At 42.8% G+C, this 17,833-nt stretch overlaps 1 protein-coding gene across 4 annotated transcripts in view; it reads right to left on the reverse strand.

Annotated features, from left to right (window-relative positions):
* Positions 1 to 17,833, reverse strand: part of chico (insulin receptor substrate 1 chico) — a 38,341-nt gene that overhangs the window by 10,430 nt on the left and 10,078 nt on the right. For 3 of the 4 annotated variants that reach the window (XM_075696154.1, XM_075696158.1, XM_075696155.1), the window contains exons 3-10: positions 17,239 to 17,554; positions 14,098 to 14,246; positions 12,411 to 12,553; positions 11,011 to 11,223; positions 7,014 to 7,112; positions 1,777 to 1,848; positions 1,230 to 1,336; positions 396 to 536 (exon numbers count right to left, since the gene is read on the reverse strand). In XM_075696154.1, the coding sequence (XP_075552269.1) occupies positions 396 to 536; positions 1,230 to 1,336; positions 1,777 to 1,848; positions 7,014 to 7,112; positions 11,011 to 11,223; positions 12,411 to 12,553; positions 14,098 to 14,246; positions 17,239 to 17,554 (1,240 nt within the window). The remainder of the gene's footprint in view (positions 1 to 395; positions 537 to 1,229; positions 1,337 to 1,776; positions 1,849 to 7,013; positions 7,113 to 11,010; positions 11,224 to 12,410; positions 12,554 to 14,097; positions 14,247 to 17,238; positions 17,555 to 17,833) is intronic. The other variant, XM_075696157.1, reaches the window with a different exon arrangement.

A 17,833-nucleotide genomic window follows, 5' to 3' on the forward strand; every position in this document is an offset into this window, starting at 1 on the left:
TTTTGCAGCCCTTTTTCGCGCAATGAAGATCGGTCGGCGACTGTACTTATTTGCATAAAAGACCAAATTACAATACAATATTTTAGTGTAACGATGCAAATTGCCGATTTTAACAACTTCATTATATTGAAGTTTAACTGTATGACATTGCAGGTAAAGATAATGAACAGACTCGAGCAGAGTTATTCAATTTAATGAGAGCAAACTGTGCTTCCCCTTACTATTATCAATCACTGGAGTGTTGCTTTGCTTTATAATGTCCAAGATCACTGGATCAAATGGAAGTTAACTGGAAATTTAACATTGACTGCTTTTCTGCTTTTCACAATGCACAAGAAGGAAAGGACACACGATGGTTTCCTTTGTTCACAAAATAAACTTCAAATAATACTTGCCATTTCCTTCAGGTACGTTAGATGCTGGAGACATGGACATCTTCAGGTAGTCATTGGACTCTGACACATTCGTCTGTTGATGCGTGGAGAGGTTGCCGACAAGAGTTGTCGGGCGAGAGTAGTGGGAACTTTTACTGCTGCCTGCAAACCGCACAAGAAAAAGGAATGGGCACATGGATCAGTCAACATTCAACCTCATCTCATAAAAAATAGTTCCCTTTTACAAACTATAGCTAATGTAACCTATACTTTTTTTTTTCAACGCGTTAGCATCAGGAGTGTCTAAGTGCAAAAAAAGTATGTGTGTGAAGTGTGGGAAGCTAGCCACATGGTAGAGGCAAAGATGGGACGGGAGAGCTCAGAGGAGTGTGTATGTGTGTATGCGCACGTACACACAGTGGGAGCTCGACAACAACACTCTGCAGTGTGGCGAACATGCTTAGAATCCTGGATATGGGACCTCAAAGGTGCAACGTCATTCGCCTCTCCTTACCCCATCACCACCAGAAGCATTTCTCTCGCATTTACCGCTAAATCACTAGCAAAAATTTTAAAATTCTTGGGCACTACGGCTTACTGTACTTTATTAAGGTGTAAACCTGATCGCAACAACACCAGCGCTTTTGCATTCTGCACCGTCACAACATGGCTGCCGTAACAACAAATAGAACCCACAACGTTGAGCTCGGCTGTTCAATGTCACAGCCGGCAACAGCGTAAACGCGATTCAGCTTATTTAAGGCCACCAGCAATGTCTAAAGCGGCAGACGCTGAGGGGCATAACAATCTAATTTAAATCAAGTGACAGCTTGTGGGCGAGTAAACGGGACGAACCCACTGGTGACGACATCATCAAGTATTCGTCAACAGCAGCCTCCTCCTTGATGGTTGGCTCCTTGGGTCCAGCCATGATGTCCATTGGCAGTGAGTGGCTGTACCGGCTGCGGATGACAAAAATAATTTCAACCAAACTTGCATGTCGAACATGCTCAACTTCAACCCTTCCTTCTGCAACTGCACTCAGGATGGTAGGCTATGCTATGTTGAGAATACCATTCCTTCGTATGCTAATATAGTAAAGAATTCTCACCATTTCTGTCACCCTTAGTGACCATGCACATCTTATTTTTTTGCAAATACAATACCTGACTGGAATTGCTTACCGCAAACATTTTGCTGAATACTACTGTGAAGTTGCTTGCTTTGTACTATCTGTTTTATTATGATATGCCCACCCAGCTTGGGACACGAGTGCACAGATTGTACTAAATAAAAAATTTTAATTAGTCCAGCCTTTATTTGAGAGAACAGTAAAATAACATGCTTCAGTAACATGCAAAAGAACTGCCAGCAAAATTGCAGCAAGTGAAAAGGGCCTTACTTGAAGTACTCGGCTTGTCCATCTGTTTCATCCGCTGACAGCACGCTGCTTGTGCTGTCGAATGAGCCGACCCTGAAACGTGGGGATACTTTCAGCATCTTTGCACATGAAGTTACTGAAAGACATCCTTTGATATCCACTCTAAAAGCAACAGACCGCAGGCAATTAAGTCTTAAAAACATTCTATGCCCATGGCCAACAGATACAGTTAAACGTCAATATAACGAACTTCAATATAATGAAATTCTCGATACACCCATGTATTTAACTTTTTATAACTTCTTGTCCATAGAATGTCATGCATATAGAACCTCCATATAACTATGTGTGTTTACACACAGTTTCGATATAACGGAACTTTACTGCCGCCTTGAAGGAATACCGAGACAATAAATGGAAACTTTTGAGTATGCACATGGTGAAGTGGTTGAATTACAAGTAGCTGTTTGTGAATGCACGTCTTGGATTTCCCTTCGCCCAAGAGCAACTGCCGACTCGGAACAGCATCATATTCCGGATAAAGTCTGAGTGCGATATTGTGGCCACGTATGCTTTGGGACCGCACTATCAGCTGCAGAAATGGAGTGGACGCGGACGGCTGGCTGGCTTCGCTTTGCACAGCTGATGTGAAGATATTGTTGACATGGCCTGAAACAATGCCTTTTGTCGCCGACTCTCCAACTCAACAAAATAAATGTTTTTCACTCAAATTTGCTTTTTTTTTCAGATTGCCCAATAATTTAAAAAATATTGTGGCCCCTTTTATGTAAGAAAAATTCATTGGCGACTGTACTTATTTGCATAAAATGTTGAATTTCAATATAATTAAATTTCGCTATAACAAAGCAAATTGTCAGTTTTACCAGTTCATTATACAGAGGTTTCTATGTATATTACAGAGGTGAGCTCTAGTGACCCTAAAGCTATCGAGGTTTAACTGTACATTACAAAGTTGAGCTCTAGTGGACCTCTAGCGATTTCTGGAAGCAAGCAATGTTGGAAATTATTGACTGCAGTTTTCTGTGTCCGAATTCATCTAAACTTATGCGACCTAGATTCATCTTTTCTGTATTTAGTGTGTTTACGAGAGTTGATTTTGCATTGCAGTAGGTTTTATGTGACATATTTTATGAGTCTTCTTTTCTACATTTGTGTGTGGTGACTATGTTCCAACGCATTTACGTCATCTCACTGTCTGACATTTCTGCTCTTGCTATGTTTCTTTTGTTCAGTGCACACTGATATTTCTTATTTCGTATATATCTGTTCCATGTGAAAAGGCAAAGTCAATGCCATTGCGCTGTAAAGCAGATTCGCACGACGCAGCAAATCACAATTTGAGCTTGCGGATTGCATATCATGGTATGATACGCCGCTTGTTCCCGCGGTGCTCTCTCGGTCTCTGAGAAGTGCGTTATGAGATGGTAGAGAGCCAAACCACAGTTGGAATTTTCGCCTTGGTCACTTTTGCTTCGTCACCGTCGCCCATGCGAGGGCTGCTGTGCCCACGCTTTCACTCTCTGTCATGTGAATGCTAGCTGCGAAGTGATCAGATTCATGTCAGATGTCATGCGACATGTTTGTTCGAGAACATGTCCGTCGTGTGAATCCAGGCTAAAAAGATGGCCGCTGAGCGCACCTCACTGTGATCAGGGTTTAGTTCGCAGGCACGGCTGTGACCTATTCGCCAACTACTAAACACAAAATGGAGAGGAGGAGAATGGGCGACCCTAAAGAAGAGGAAAGAAAGTTTCAACATGCACTGGTGGGGAGGGAGTGGGGGGTCTCTAGGAGATAACAAAACTTTAAATGGCAGAGAACCTTGCTTTGAGCACATTTTAAGGTGAAATTCACATATAACCTGCACCCAACTTTACTGTTAAACTTTTAAAATAATTGGTGCGAGTTATAGCAGCAAATGTACGGTATTAATGAGACCTGTGTAAAATGCATAGTGAGCTCTGAAAACAGTTATTTCAAGTATTTTGCAACGCAATAAAAGTTTTCAATATCACATGCCTTTGTCTTATACTGTAGTTAGGCTTCTGGCTCTTGTTTTAACTCCAAAAGTATGCAGCGGTTAGGGAAAAAAGTCAAAATTAATGTAAACGATACGCACTGTCGTTTCATACTTTTGGCTTCCAAACAGATTATTTTGTAGGAATAAACTATATAACATATTCTTATGGCATGTTCCGGTAGCTGATGACATCAGTTTATGGACAGCTCACCAGACATCACACTAAAACACGCCAAGTTAAAAACGGGAACATCGGTCAGAAGCCCAACTATAGTTATTTGTATTGTCCAGTTATTCAGTTAAATTTGAAAATAAACTGCGTTTAGTAAATATGCAGTGCCTAACATACACACAAAATGAATCACATGAAAGCACGAATCTTAAAGCAGATAATCAGTGCTAATTATCACACAGCCCTCAAACGATAACACGATAACAGAGCCACATAAACAAATAGCGTATCTAAGGCAAGGCACAGTTTTAATAGTTTAAGGGTAGGCAACAAAATGGTACAAGTGAATGTCCACTCAAAGGATTAATTAAGACAGGTAATTTACACATGGGATGTCTACAGTAACACATTGTCAACTGGCAGGATAATATATATAAGCAAGGACAGTCACACAAGAAGCTGCTGCTAAGCTTTGTTGAATTTGATGACCACTTTTATTCTGATTCTGTCCAAAGCAGAAAGGGGTCCTCTGATTTGCACTTACAGTCAACATACGATTTTTTGAACTGCCTGGGGGCCCCGAAAATGTTCGAAACATTGGGCAGTCAAAATAATAAAAAAATAAATGAAACTATGCTTTTAATTGCCCTCACGGGCTCGAATCGCCATAGGCATGTCCGAAACAACTTTAAAGGCCTGCCAGTACACATATTAGGTGTCTCGACGCTCATACTTTACTGGGACAGGAGATGGCAGGTACACGCTTGTAAAATTAAGTTATAACACATTTGGTGTTACATATTAATGGCTGTTTAGCACTCTTGATAAGCTTCAGCGCAGTACTACATTGCATGTGCTTGACCGCTTAGCACCGCTGTATTGTGACAAAGCTGACTTTAGAAAACCGCCGTTAAACAATGCTCTAGACCGTTGCCGTGATTTCTGCGCTTCGACGCCATCAGTGAGGATAACAAAGGCAAAGTCAGTGCCATTGCCGACAGTGGTAGATCCATTAAATGAGAAACATGGCATTGAACTTCAGAAACCTTCATAGTAAATGTCAAAGCAGCTAGGTCTCACAACAACACAACATGACTACTACGCCTGCCAGTGAATCGGCGTGCGAGAGTGGGTGGCTACAACATAATCAAAACGACTATGATGCTGGCTTCCATTATTAACATTTTGGGCCTGCAGTCATGGCAGAAAGCCAGAAAAATTGGATGGTGAAGTGTTTCAGCATCTGAAATTTCGGACGTCCTTATACATGTGCTCAATGGGTTTTGTGGCAGCGCTGCAGTGGCGCCCGAATTATCCGGCATGTCCAAAAAATCGGTCGTTGACTGCATAACTCCAGAAGTGTTGTGGTGAAGTTGTCGGTTCTCAACTTATGCAAGTTACCATGTTCAGAAAATGTGCCACAGAAGCACCATAACATCACAGACACAGCTGTTAACAGACATACACTTCCACAACTCCTGCAACCTATATTTACTACAAAGAAGAGGAAAAAAAATTTAATTGCACAGCAACTTCTTTCTAGATGCCGAACTTGTGCTGCGAAAGTAGCGAGACTACTCGCCATGGAGGAAGATGGGCAATGAATTGAATTAGCTCACAGTCCGTCCCGCAAATAAGACAACAATTTGAGACCAACAGTGCCTCTCCCAGACACAATGGTATAATGAAACATTAACAAGAGACATTTGAAGCTTACACCTCATCTACCTGACTCATCTACCTGACTTGCTCTCATTTGCAGCTCCAGTTTTGATGACTCCGAGTGAATAGCTCCATCTGACAGCTATATTATGATAAAAAGCAAGAGTTGCGATTATGCCTCGCAGTATGTAATATAAGAGGATTTAGGCTTATTGTTTAGGCAAAGTTTGTTGCAAAATCATTCAGCCATTTTTTATGGTTTTTGAGATGTCAGGTGGTTTTACTCTAGCATAAAGAAGACATCCTGAACCTTCCCACGTGCAAACGCATGGCAGCCACATGTGATAATACAATTCAATGCTTTATTTTCCTTTCTATTGAAAGAAAAAAAGCACATGAACTAAAGCTTTTGAACTTTGCATCTTCCTCCATGGTCCACACATACAGGAGAACCTCATTGAGACGATCCCGTTATCTACGACTTCCTGGTGTTAGCACTTGCGACCAAGAACCCGAAAATTGACCCAATAGAGTTATACTTATATTTTACCAGTTCAGATGTTCCCTGAAAATGCGATATTTCGGCAACAGCATCAGTAGATTGGCAAACTGCGATCGTATAATAAGTTTTCCGGCTGCTAGATTACATGTAAACAAGAAAATATGTGAGCTGCGCGCGATCAAGAACAGTAGCTGCCTGCCCCATCAGCTTCCCCCGCAATACTCGCCCGCCTGTCTCACGTGAGAACGCCGGCGAACTCTCAGTTTCTTATTTCGCTACCACCAAATCTCCATCAAGGTTGTCGCATGCCGCATTCACAGTTGTCACCGGCAACCTTATTGTGATAAGCATCTTTACCTATCTATATGCTTCACCGCGCGTGGAGCATAGTAACGAGGGAAGCGTACTGTACGCTTTTAGTAGGCGTTAACCCAAATATGCCACCATTCCCTGCTGAAGACGGTGCGATGTGAGCGTTACATTTCACTCTGAAGGCATCCAGCGTTGCCCACCAGCTCGATTTCGTTTCGATTTCCCATCCCTCCCTATCTTAAAACACTAAGCTGTAAGAGTACAACAAAACGCCTCTTGGACCGCAGAAGACCCCGCCCGAGCTTGCTGCCCATCGGCGTCTCCTGCCGCAATGATTCGCATTACATAGATGCTAACTACAGTTGAGTCTTTCAACATTTTTAGTTACTTTGGATCGTACGTTTTCCCGGTTATTCCGTTTTTTTTCCCACAAGATCTTTTTTTTTCCCAAAACGTATCAACGAGGTTCTACTGTATATACATACATGTGCACATATGCACACTGATATGCACGCACACGCACACACACATACACACATACACACACACACACATGTGTGGGGACCTACGTGATGGGGTTGTTAGATGGTGGGGAGACCGAATAGGTCCTCCCATAAGAGCTATGGGGCCTGGCCGTCGACTCAGCGGTGTGGGTCCAAGAGAGCCCACTGCAAGTTGCCACCCATTGGTGGGACAGGACATGGTAGCAAATTTTAGTGGGTGGCTAGGCCAGCAGAGAATGAGAGGGAAAAAAAAAAGCAAGGCGAATGCACAGAAACAGTGCACCTTAGGAATTTTTTGAACAATTCAAAAAGCAAAAGAAAACGGCACGCAAAGAAACAACAAAACTGTGCTGTTCAAAGCTACACTATCTGTCAAACAAGAAACGCTTTAGAGCCAGTGCGAAAGTGAACATGAAAGGAAAATATTAAATCATTGCGAGCCATGACACTACAATTAAAGCTACAATAAAGTGTCAGAAAGTGGATGCAAAAGTGTAATCAGGTAATCATGCAACCTATCCACCCAATATCTAGCTCTCATAAGTTGTAGTTCCCGACAGTATATGCAGAGGTGCTACTAAGGCAATTTTATTTTCTCCGAACGACTTCCGAGATAATTGTAGGTGGCATGAAAATTTACTTATAATTTTAGTGACGAACTTGAGTGCTGGGACTTTTAAAAATATAACTCAATGCCTTTGTACATATAACATTTTGCAAGAACAAGAAAAAAAGTAGAGGGACGGAAAAATAAGAGAAGAGGCAGTACTCCGCGAGTACTTTCTCAAAAATATAAATGAAAGCAGTAACAGTGGTTGTCTATCAGTAAGCTCTGCACCCTATTTACATCGACGTCGAATATAGGCCAATAGGAGAGTTCGACTGGAAGTTGCCTGCGTATTTAACAGCAGTAGAATGGCAGGCATTTAATATCTGCGACATGAAACCATTACTAATCTAAATTAGGCATGCCACTTGCAGTAAAGAGTCATCAAAGGCAATTGATAGCATGGGTTAGTTCTTTGCTGTATTCATAGAGCTCTAAGAGGTCAGAACAATCAAATTGCAATTCATAGCCATGCCACTACATCAAGGTTGTAATTGCCACTCAATTTCCCTTTCATTCCTAGTCCTGAAAAAAAAAAAAAAGAAAGAGTGCGAGCAAAATATAATTTACACTCTTCAAAAAGTTTGCACCCTTTGGGGCTTATCTTGTCCCACAATAATAAAACATCTATCTTGCCCGCATTTCTTAGCTTTAATGCTGTGAGCCCGTTACTTCCAGGTCACGAAGAGCATGCGGCGCTATCTGTGACATAGCATTCTCAACAGAAAAGTTGCGAGCGCAGAGTTTTCAAGAATGCAAGCAAGGCTGATGACAATTACTGTTGTGGGCCAAGATAAGCCCCAAAGGGTGTGAACTCTTTTTAAAAGTGTAAGACAACAGAATGTAAGAACACAGTTTGGTTTATTTCAATTCATTAAAAAATGATAATAAACTGGCTCACTGCTACAGCTCACGTCTGGTTAAAAATTGTGCTGAGTCTCAACGCACAGCTGCAAAAATGTCAGCCGCACAAGGTGAAGCAAAAATGGTGCCCTCATCCAAATTTGACATTGTGCTTATTCTAGGGCTTGACAAACGATATGAAAGCTTATTTATAAGTAAGAGCTACAGTCAAGGGATACGTGTCAAGTGCAACTCCACACACAACTGTCCTTTCACACAGCACTGTACATGAGAAAGCCAGGCAAAAGCTGTTTGTAACAGTACATGATGGAAATCATGAGTGGCCAAAAGGGAAAAAAGCACACTGAATAACATCAAATGGAAGTTGCAGAGTGTTTCTTTTAAAACAATATTCTAAAAAATATATAAAGACTGTTCGTAAACCAATGAATGGGGTTAGTTGATGGACATTCATGGCTGTATAGCGCTTAGAGTTACACTGACGGAAGAACTAATGGACAAACGAACATAAAGGAACAAAACATGGACGTACGTGACACAATCAAGCACCACCTACAGTGCACCAAGTATGTCCATGTTTTTTGTTCCTTTATGTTTGCCCATTAGTTCTTGTCGGTGTAACACTAAACGCAATACAATTATGAATCACAAATATAAAGACATATGAACTGCTTGTGAACGCAGTACATACATCTTTTGCAGGTAAGCTCATATTTGCAATGTTAACCATGCCCCTGCAGAAGAGGCTTCAATATGCCTGCCAGCAATACAGGGCAATGTTTTTGTTATATTGGGTATAGCCCAAGTGTCGCCTTTTCTCACAAATAACCAACCCCTGCACTGACAAGTGTAGAAACGAGTATACAGAAGATGACCTTTAAAGTGAGCATGACAGGACCACACAAATCCTTTGTCTTATCAAGCTTATCTTAAAGTGAAGTCTAACCCAACTAGGACTACTCAGTTTATCCAAAAATCAGCTTAACAGAGTTTATATCTCAGACAGAAACCAAAGAAAAACAAGTAAATCAGTCTTAACCAGCAGAAATGCTTCTAGAAACATGAGCGCTGGTCTGAAGCTTCCCTCATTCCTGGTGACCTCTTCATGTCTTCTTCGGACATATACTGGTCATTTATTCCTTCAAAGCTCTTTCCTCTTGCGCATCTAATCTTTTTTTCTCCGGCTATGCAGGACTGCTCATTAACTAAGGAAATAGAGACCAAACTTCTTGCATTTCACTACAAAAAACATGGGGCTTCTGGCATCAGGATAATGGCCCAGACTTCACGGTATTGCTGTGTACCTGGCTCTCCTTTTAACTTTTTTGCACTGCAAAAGCCTAAAGCATCCACAAATAGTGATTTCACGGTTTCCTAAATAGGCTTTTACCTTTTGTTATCAACGAACAATTAACTAGCCACAACGAGAAAGTGTCAAAATCTATACGACACTGTAGACAATTCGTGCAAGAAGTGACACAAGGCAACCTGCAACCAATGTTTTGTTTTTATGCACGTTCAAACATACCCAGCCTCCTTGCTCATGCTAAAACTGGCGATCCCCATTTACTTCTGTCCTGCGCTAGCCGATTCCAACTTGCACCTGCAAATTTTTTCATTCCATCACCCCACCTAATTTTCTACCATCCTTGACAGTGCTTCTCTTTCTTTGGCACCCATTCTGAACTCGAATCGTCTGTCGGTTATCTGTCCTATGCATTACACGGCCTGCCCAGCTTCATCTTTTAATGCAAAGCATTCGTTCAGAACTTCGTCATTTTAAGTGTATTTATCTATCTAGCCTCCTATGCTGGCGGGGTGGCGGTGCCCCACGAACTTGAGCTTCTGGGTATACGCTCGTGTTCCGTTGCCAGTGTGGTCAGGGCATTGTTGGGGCATCGTCGCTCGAGGCACTTTGCATGTATTCGCAGGCTTCTTTCAAGCTTGGAAAAAAAAAAAAAAACTTTTATGCAGCACGTATTCAGCAACACAAAAGCTGTATTGGAGTTTTGCGTGTTGCTCTACAATTTTCTCATTAACACTTTCAATCTAATTATAATATTTGAGAAGTTGATTCCCTAATTAAGACTGATTATGTAATTATATAAAATGCAAAATATCATCCGAGTATCTCCATGCATAGGCAAACAACATTATCCTGGTTCTGTCCAGCTACATGACATTTGCATATATTTAAACCTTGATGCATGATAGTTGGGACACCTTGCATATATAATGCGACGAATGGTGGTCTGCTCCGAATCATCGTCAGTTAGACTTTGCTCCTTGAAGGGGCAGCACGTGTGTCGAGTGAGCTCCAGAAAAACACATTGCAATGTGGTGAATGAAGTTTAGATAATGGATCCGGGACCTCAGTAGGGTGCAACGTAATGCTGCAACACATTTCTCTCACATTTAGCTGCTAAAAGGCACGGCCATCAATGCACCATGGCAGGCAACCGCTATTTCCAACCCTTGATTACCTTCAACAGGAGTCAGGAGAGGTTAGTGTTGAATCCGTGACTACATAAAAAAAAAAAAAAAAAAGAAAGAGAGAGAGAGAGAGCAGAACCAACAGGGCAGCAAGCTGACCTGCTCTCGCCATGGGACTCGCTGCTGTTGCGGCTGCGGGATGTGGGCATGGAGTCGCACCGGTCCCGGCAGCTCGTGGAAGCGTGCGTTGTCGGGGCCACGGCGTGCGCGGGCCGTTTGTGAGTGATGGGTTTGCTGTTCTCGCTCGTCGACGAGCTTCGGGGGCGCGTGAAGGGGCCGAGCTCTTCCTTGTTTCGCGAGGTCTTCATCGCTCTGCACAAGATCATTTCGTTCGTTACACTTCTTCGTCCTAGGCTGTTGGCTGCCTGTGCTGCCACACGCACGGTGGCCACAGCCCGCAAGACATGACCTCGAAGAGGGAGTTTTAGGAGACAATTCCACGTCACCAACTCGTGGCTAATTTTAAATGCCACACGCCGTGGTAGGGAGCACAGCAATGGTGGCATCAATTGGAATCTTTATAAGGGTCAAACCAGACAAGTTATGTCGATAACAGTAGCAAATTATCAAACAGTAAAAAGGAATAAAAAGCTAATTGTTTGGTTTGACGTCCCAAAGCAACTTACCAGTTGCAAGAGACAGCGAAGTGTTGAATTTTAAACAAATTTTTTACAATCTGGGATTCTTAATCTGCACCTAAATTAAGTACACGAGCATTTCCTCATTGCGGTTGCGGCAGCTGGGAATCAAACATGCGACCTCGTGCTTAGCAAAAGACTTGACTCAAGTCGCAGAGCTGCAGCAGCAGGTAAACAGTAACGAATGATTACTTCATTGTCAGAGCGGGTGAAACTAAACGAAAGTGCATTTTATCATACTTCTTTTTGAAAATGTGACAGATAGCAAATCAGCAACGTGAATTCAAACTGAAGCAAGCACTCTACTATGCACCACCACGTTGCCCCGACAGTGACACGAGCCACACAACGTCTTCATTGTGAAATTCAACAGATAACTCATGTAAAAACTTACAACAATGAACAGCAGAAGGTTAAAAAAAAAAAGAGGGGGGGGGAACAATTTTTGCAAGAACAAATATCTACGCATTCGTATAGTTTATGGCTCATAGAAATAAGCATAGGTCCTCAAAATTAACGAAAGACATTCAGACTCTCTCACAAATTTTATTTTTTGCTTAAGGATCACTCGGACGCAGATTCAGCGAAATTCTACTAGGCCAGGCTCACTCAGACTCACGTAATTTTTACTTGGCTGACCTCACTCGGACTCAGGTGTGGTTCCGAGTCTGAGCAAGTTGACTTACGAGTGAGCTTGCCGACTTGTGGAGTATCATGACAAAAGCATTAAAAACCAGAATTTCTGCTCCGCCTTTACAGAGTCTCATGAAACTATCTTCAAATGAAATACAGAACAGTGAGAAAGCAAGCAAGACAAAACTACAGACATGCCAAAACAAACTCGCAGTTCAGTCTGCTCACCCCAGAATGGTCTCATGCATGTTCTGAGCGATGACCGTGTCTTCCGTCTGCATCCACAGCTCTCCAGAGCCGGTGACCGAGGAACGGCCAAGTTCCATGAAGAAGAAGCAGTCGGAGTGGCCACAGCGCCGTATGCTCATCAGCTGAAACAAAGAGAGGGAGAGAGGGAAAGCCAAGGGCACAGTTCGCAAACGTAAAATGATTAATGTCAAGCGAATCTCCGAATTTCTGAATAGTAGTTTCAAATATTGTGCTGTTCTATCTTTGCTTCAAAAAAAACTTTAATATTCAACTTTTCAAAGTGCAATGGTCGGTTCCACATCGATATGAACAGCCGCCACAGTGTGGCTTGCACTGAAGAGGAGGAAGATGACGTGTTCCCCATTGCTATAGGGTCACCATCTTGCCCACTGTTGGCCTACTTGTAAATATATTGTAAATAGCCTTGTGCATCAGCTACACGTAACAATATGTTCCGCTTTGCCGCAATGCAGTTGTGTTATGCGGTGAATTATATCTGCCATGCAGTGCAGCATACCAAAATTAGAAGGGGACACTGTAACGGGGCCAAGTATGCGTTACACACGTGCGTATGCGCCATCTCACCGAAACGTCTAATAAGTGTAACCAAGACGCCTAAGCAGAATTAAACTCTTGGTATGACATTCTCGTTACCTTCCTACACGCAGAAAGGCAGTTTGCATCATGCTTTGCTATTCATTAACCTCTATGTATCTTTCGCATTCATTTAGTCAACAAGTTCTGCTGCACGAAATTTCGGTCTCATTCTTCCACAGATCGAATAATTAATTTCAACATGCAGTACAAGTTTCCAGCCACTTCTCTGCACAAACCGCTATTCAATACTTGATTAGGAAATATTTGTCCCAAATCACTATCCCCACATGCCTAAGAATTAGTCATTTTGTGACACAGCAAGCGAAACATTAGGCCTCCTGTTTTATCTCTCTCTGCCACTTCAAGTAGAGTCAATACCAGCACCTCCATCACTGTATTCAGAGAGGCAACAATGCTGCTGCTCATAGAGAGCGACCAGTGCACCTCACAATGCTCCTAGGCTATGATTTTATTAGCAGAACCTTAAATAGCAAGTCGTACATCAGTGCTTCAAGGTTGCCCAAAGAATTGTTTCACAGTGCTACTGCTGTGAACATGTGTTACCAACTATCATGACACAAATTTTCCCATTTATAGTAGGTAAGTTGCAGTAAACCAATGATAATAAATCAGTTAATTACGTTAAATTTCCACGCAAAAGAAAATGCCCCTTAGTCAGCGTTACTCGATTTTCCAGTTGAACTCACCGATGCTAACAACTCGCGCTGCTCTCACATGTGGCACCCTCTCTGGGCAATGCATAGAATGTCAGACTCATTACAAGGTACCACCATGAAGCTCATGGCTTTACGAAACGCCAACAAATCATATGTACATGTTCACAAGCACTACAATGTCATGTAATTCTTCATCTAAACGGCTTTTTACACCTGAGTTTCTTTTTATGCCTTTTATGTTGCTGTGCTACTATTCAGGCACTGACTGTGTGGTTTCCAGATATGTTCTCTGATACGTTCCCACTGTGGCACTGTCAGCCACTGTGGTAAGTTGTCAGCCATTGTGGTAAGTTGTCAGCCATTGTGGTACGTAAAGGGCACGCCATGCTCACAGGAAACTCGAGTGTCTCGGGGTTCTCCTCGTCCGTGTGCATCTTGACCAATGTGAGGGCACTGGCCGTCAAGCAGAGTCGATGGGGGCCAGTGATGTTGCGACTGCTACCCAGGCCCTTCGTCTTCACATTCACTTGCCAGACATGTTCTGCACAGATGCAAACAGAGGGTAGGTACTCTTGAGTAACCATGTGATAAAAATAAAGGGGGGCCTGGCACAGGTTCTTTTTTTTTACAAGAATTCAAGAGTGTCAAGAGCTTTCCAAGACCATGGCAGTGCATTTTCAAGGATTAAAGTGACACTTATCTTCGACAGCTTGCAAATGGAACATCTTCGGGAATAAGCAAGATTTTTATTGTTTATTAAGGCACACAATCAAGATGCATGTGAAAGGTTCGGAGTGCAAACTGTCACCAAGCACTATAAAGTGATTTCTGGATGGTGCCAACTGTGACCGGATGTACACCTAGACCAAGTAAGCTTCGTGAAAAACGAAATCTGAAGGATATTTAAGCAACTCATAAAATCCTCAACAGTGCTCAATGCCTTGAAAATGACATTTAGGTATTCAAAGATCTTCAAGAGAATTCAAAGACCACTGCAAACACTAGTGAGAGGCTTGGCACAGCCAACCCAATGCACAGGCTACAAGAAAGAAGGCACAGGTAAACAGCTTTGAGTGGTTCAAAACAGTCATACCTGCTCGAATATTATGTCCAAGCACTATAAACAGCAGAGGGCTCTAGATTAATTTTGACTGCCTCTGTTTATTTGTACATTGAGCATATTGCGTACCATTCTCACTGCTACACAGTTGCGGCAGCTGAGAACCAACCCAGCTACCTCAGGCTCGCTAGCATAATGCCACAGTCACTGAGACCCCACAGCATGGCCCAGTTAACATTAGAACCAAGTTACAACTTTACAATGTTGAACAAAAAATGCAAGATATAATGTGGAGCCCCAGTACAGAAAAATTAATTTCTCCTGTGTAAGTTTGCCAATGGTAGAATCAAGTTTGTGCTGCTTCCAAAAAATTAAGCTGGGCAACATGGCCTAACGGTCAAGGACAGCAAGTGCAGGCTAGGTGTTATGCCATTCTTTTTCAGAAAGTGCCCATTTGAGATCCCTGGCCAGCAGTTAGCTCCATACCTTTTCAGTGGTCACATTACATCCTTCCTGCTATTTTCTCTCTGTCCCTTGCTTTCATACTCCCAACCTACTTTTACAGGCCACTGCATTGCACCTAGCAGCAAATTCCTCTTTCCCTCTTTTTTGTTTTTCCCTACTAAGTAAACAAATAACCACTACTGCCACCCTATCTCTCTTTTGCAAACACAGCCAAAGCAAGTTAAGTAACTTTCAAACAACCACACAGAAGGGTTTCGATATAAATTTGCATGTTTGTCTTTAGCCCAGAGAAGGTCAGAAAGAAACTTTATATAATACTGCCCCATGTGCATTACTTTACCTTTTGCCAGTGATCCCTTTCCCAGAATTGTTGCCGTTATCATTTTATTGCCTCCTAACAAGATGCGCTTGTTGTATCAGAAACTTAGTGAATGTTGTCACCCGACAGACAGGCCTACATAATTCGATCGAATGTGCAGAGCAAATGGTTCAGTACACTCTCAAGCCCGCAAGTACACCACTGAATGCCTTGGCATGTATGTTGAAGCTTGCACAAACAGTACTCAAGCGGGATGATTTGATTCCATTCATGTTGTGGGGATTGACACATGCACTGGCGCCATTGCACAGGCATTCAACTGTTCTGCCATCCCTACACCTCACCCCCTTCCCACTCGCCATGGATTGCGGTTGGAATGGAGCGCTAACGTCACGCCGGGGCCGCGTCCAGCTACCCATGGCAGAGCATGGCTCTCTTACCTCTAGGACATCACTGGGTATGTACATGCTTCCTCTCATCCTCTGATGCCTTTGCAACTAGGTCTTGAGCTCGTGTATAGCACCTTTGCCCGTGTGGGGAGCACATACTTGTTGTTATCTTTTCCAGATGCTAAGCAGAAGAATGTGTGTTTAATGATTGCACGAGGTTGTACCAGGCTGAGTCACACTTACAGGAGGCCCAAGCCGAACGAGGTTGCCTGAGTTTTTTTTCGCGTGCAGCAGCACGCTAGAGGCAATGGCTGAGGCGGCTCTGTGGCTCGCTAAGCTCGAACCTGCGGTGGTCAGTACTCCTGTGAGACCCCAAGACACCACAATGTCTACTGCAGGACTAGAGTCCTCTCCAATCACACCTGTCTTGAGTCCGCCAACTCAGTCCTATGCCAGTAAATTTCTCAATTTATTTACACGACCTAATTTGCTGCAGCTCACTTACTGCATTTTTCCTTCCCATTGCACCCACTCTAACTCCAGTAGACGATCGATCGATCGATCTATCAATCAATCAATCAATTGGCAAATAGCTGATTATCTAATCTGCACATTAAATGACCTGCCCAACACCATTTGTTGCCTTGGAATATTGGCTAACCTCGATAGCTGACTAATCCAAACTGCTGCATTCCCGTCTCATAGCCCGGTAACATTGAAACAAAGTAATCAACATTGAACAAGAACAGAAATGTTCTTAAAGGGTTGCTCAAGAAGAGACATGTTTTGGTGCATCAGTAAATCAACCTTATACAATACCAACCAATTATGTTTGCCTTGAGAGGAGGTTTGATAAGCCAGAAAAAATGCAAAGATGAACGACAGATGGCGACACCACCTTGAATTTCTGAGACCAGCAAGCAGTGACGTCATGTTCTTTTATGGTGTCTACATAACTTATTTTTATTGGGAAAGACTGACTACACTGTATTCTAAAGGAGCCAAAGATTGAACACCGAAAAACTAATACTTTGAAGCCCATGATGTCAGACTGATGCACCAGCGATGGGGGTTCCAGTGCAATATGTATAAGAATGGAGCAAGATTTTACTTTCATTTTCTCTTCTAATAATGGGACCTGTGACAATATAACAAGGTAAATAACTTGAAAACAAAAAAAAAAAGTAATGTTATCAGCATCAACTGCTCACGCTTGTCATTGCCGCAGTTTTTCCACGCTGAGTGCGTTGCAATGTGACTTCACGCTCAAGCGTCGCACATACTCCACTAGCCCACTCACCAAAGAGGGGCTTGGGCCTGGCATCACCATCAACATCGCTTGAACCGTGCTGTAGTCGGAGCATCTCCGTGAGCCACTCATCCAGCTCGGCTTCATTTTCAGCCACCAGCGCAAAGGAGTCATCCCGGGTGTACAGTGCCAGGACATGCCGCTGCTTGGCATCGGCACGGCGGTTGATGTTGAAACAGGACCGGAGCACTACTGTGCGCTTGGGCAGCACCCCGGCCTTCCACTTCTTCTCACTGTCGTAGCACTCGAGACGGGCGGGTCCCGCCTCCGACTCCTTCCGCATGACAAAGAACTTCTTCTTCATTGTCTGTTTGGAGTGAAGGATGAAGAGCAACAGAAAAATAAGACTAAAGAGGCAGCAATAAGAATGCCAATAACTCTGAAAATTGCATAACCAAGTGAAAGCGATCAGTAACGATTACCACTTAAGTAATCATAATTTACCTCTTCGTTCCTTTAAACGTTTACGACAAACACCTGTTACCTAAGGAATTAGCACACTGAAAATGACTGCTAATAAAAATTGCTATTGCCTCTATAGTATATAATAACTTCTGCATAGTTGTATAGTACCGTTGCATTCAAT

This window comes from Dermacentor variabilis, chromosome 6 (assembly GCF_050947875.1).
Source record: "Dermacentor variabilis isolate Ectoservices chromosome 6, ASM5094787v1, whole genome shotgun sequence".
NCBI lineage: Eukaryota > Metazoa > Arthropoda > Arachnida > Ixodida > Ixodidae > Dermacentor > Dermacentor variabilis.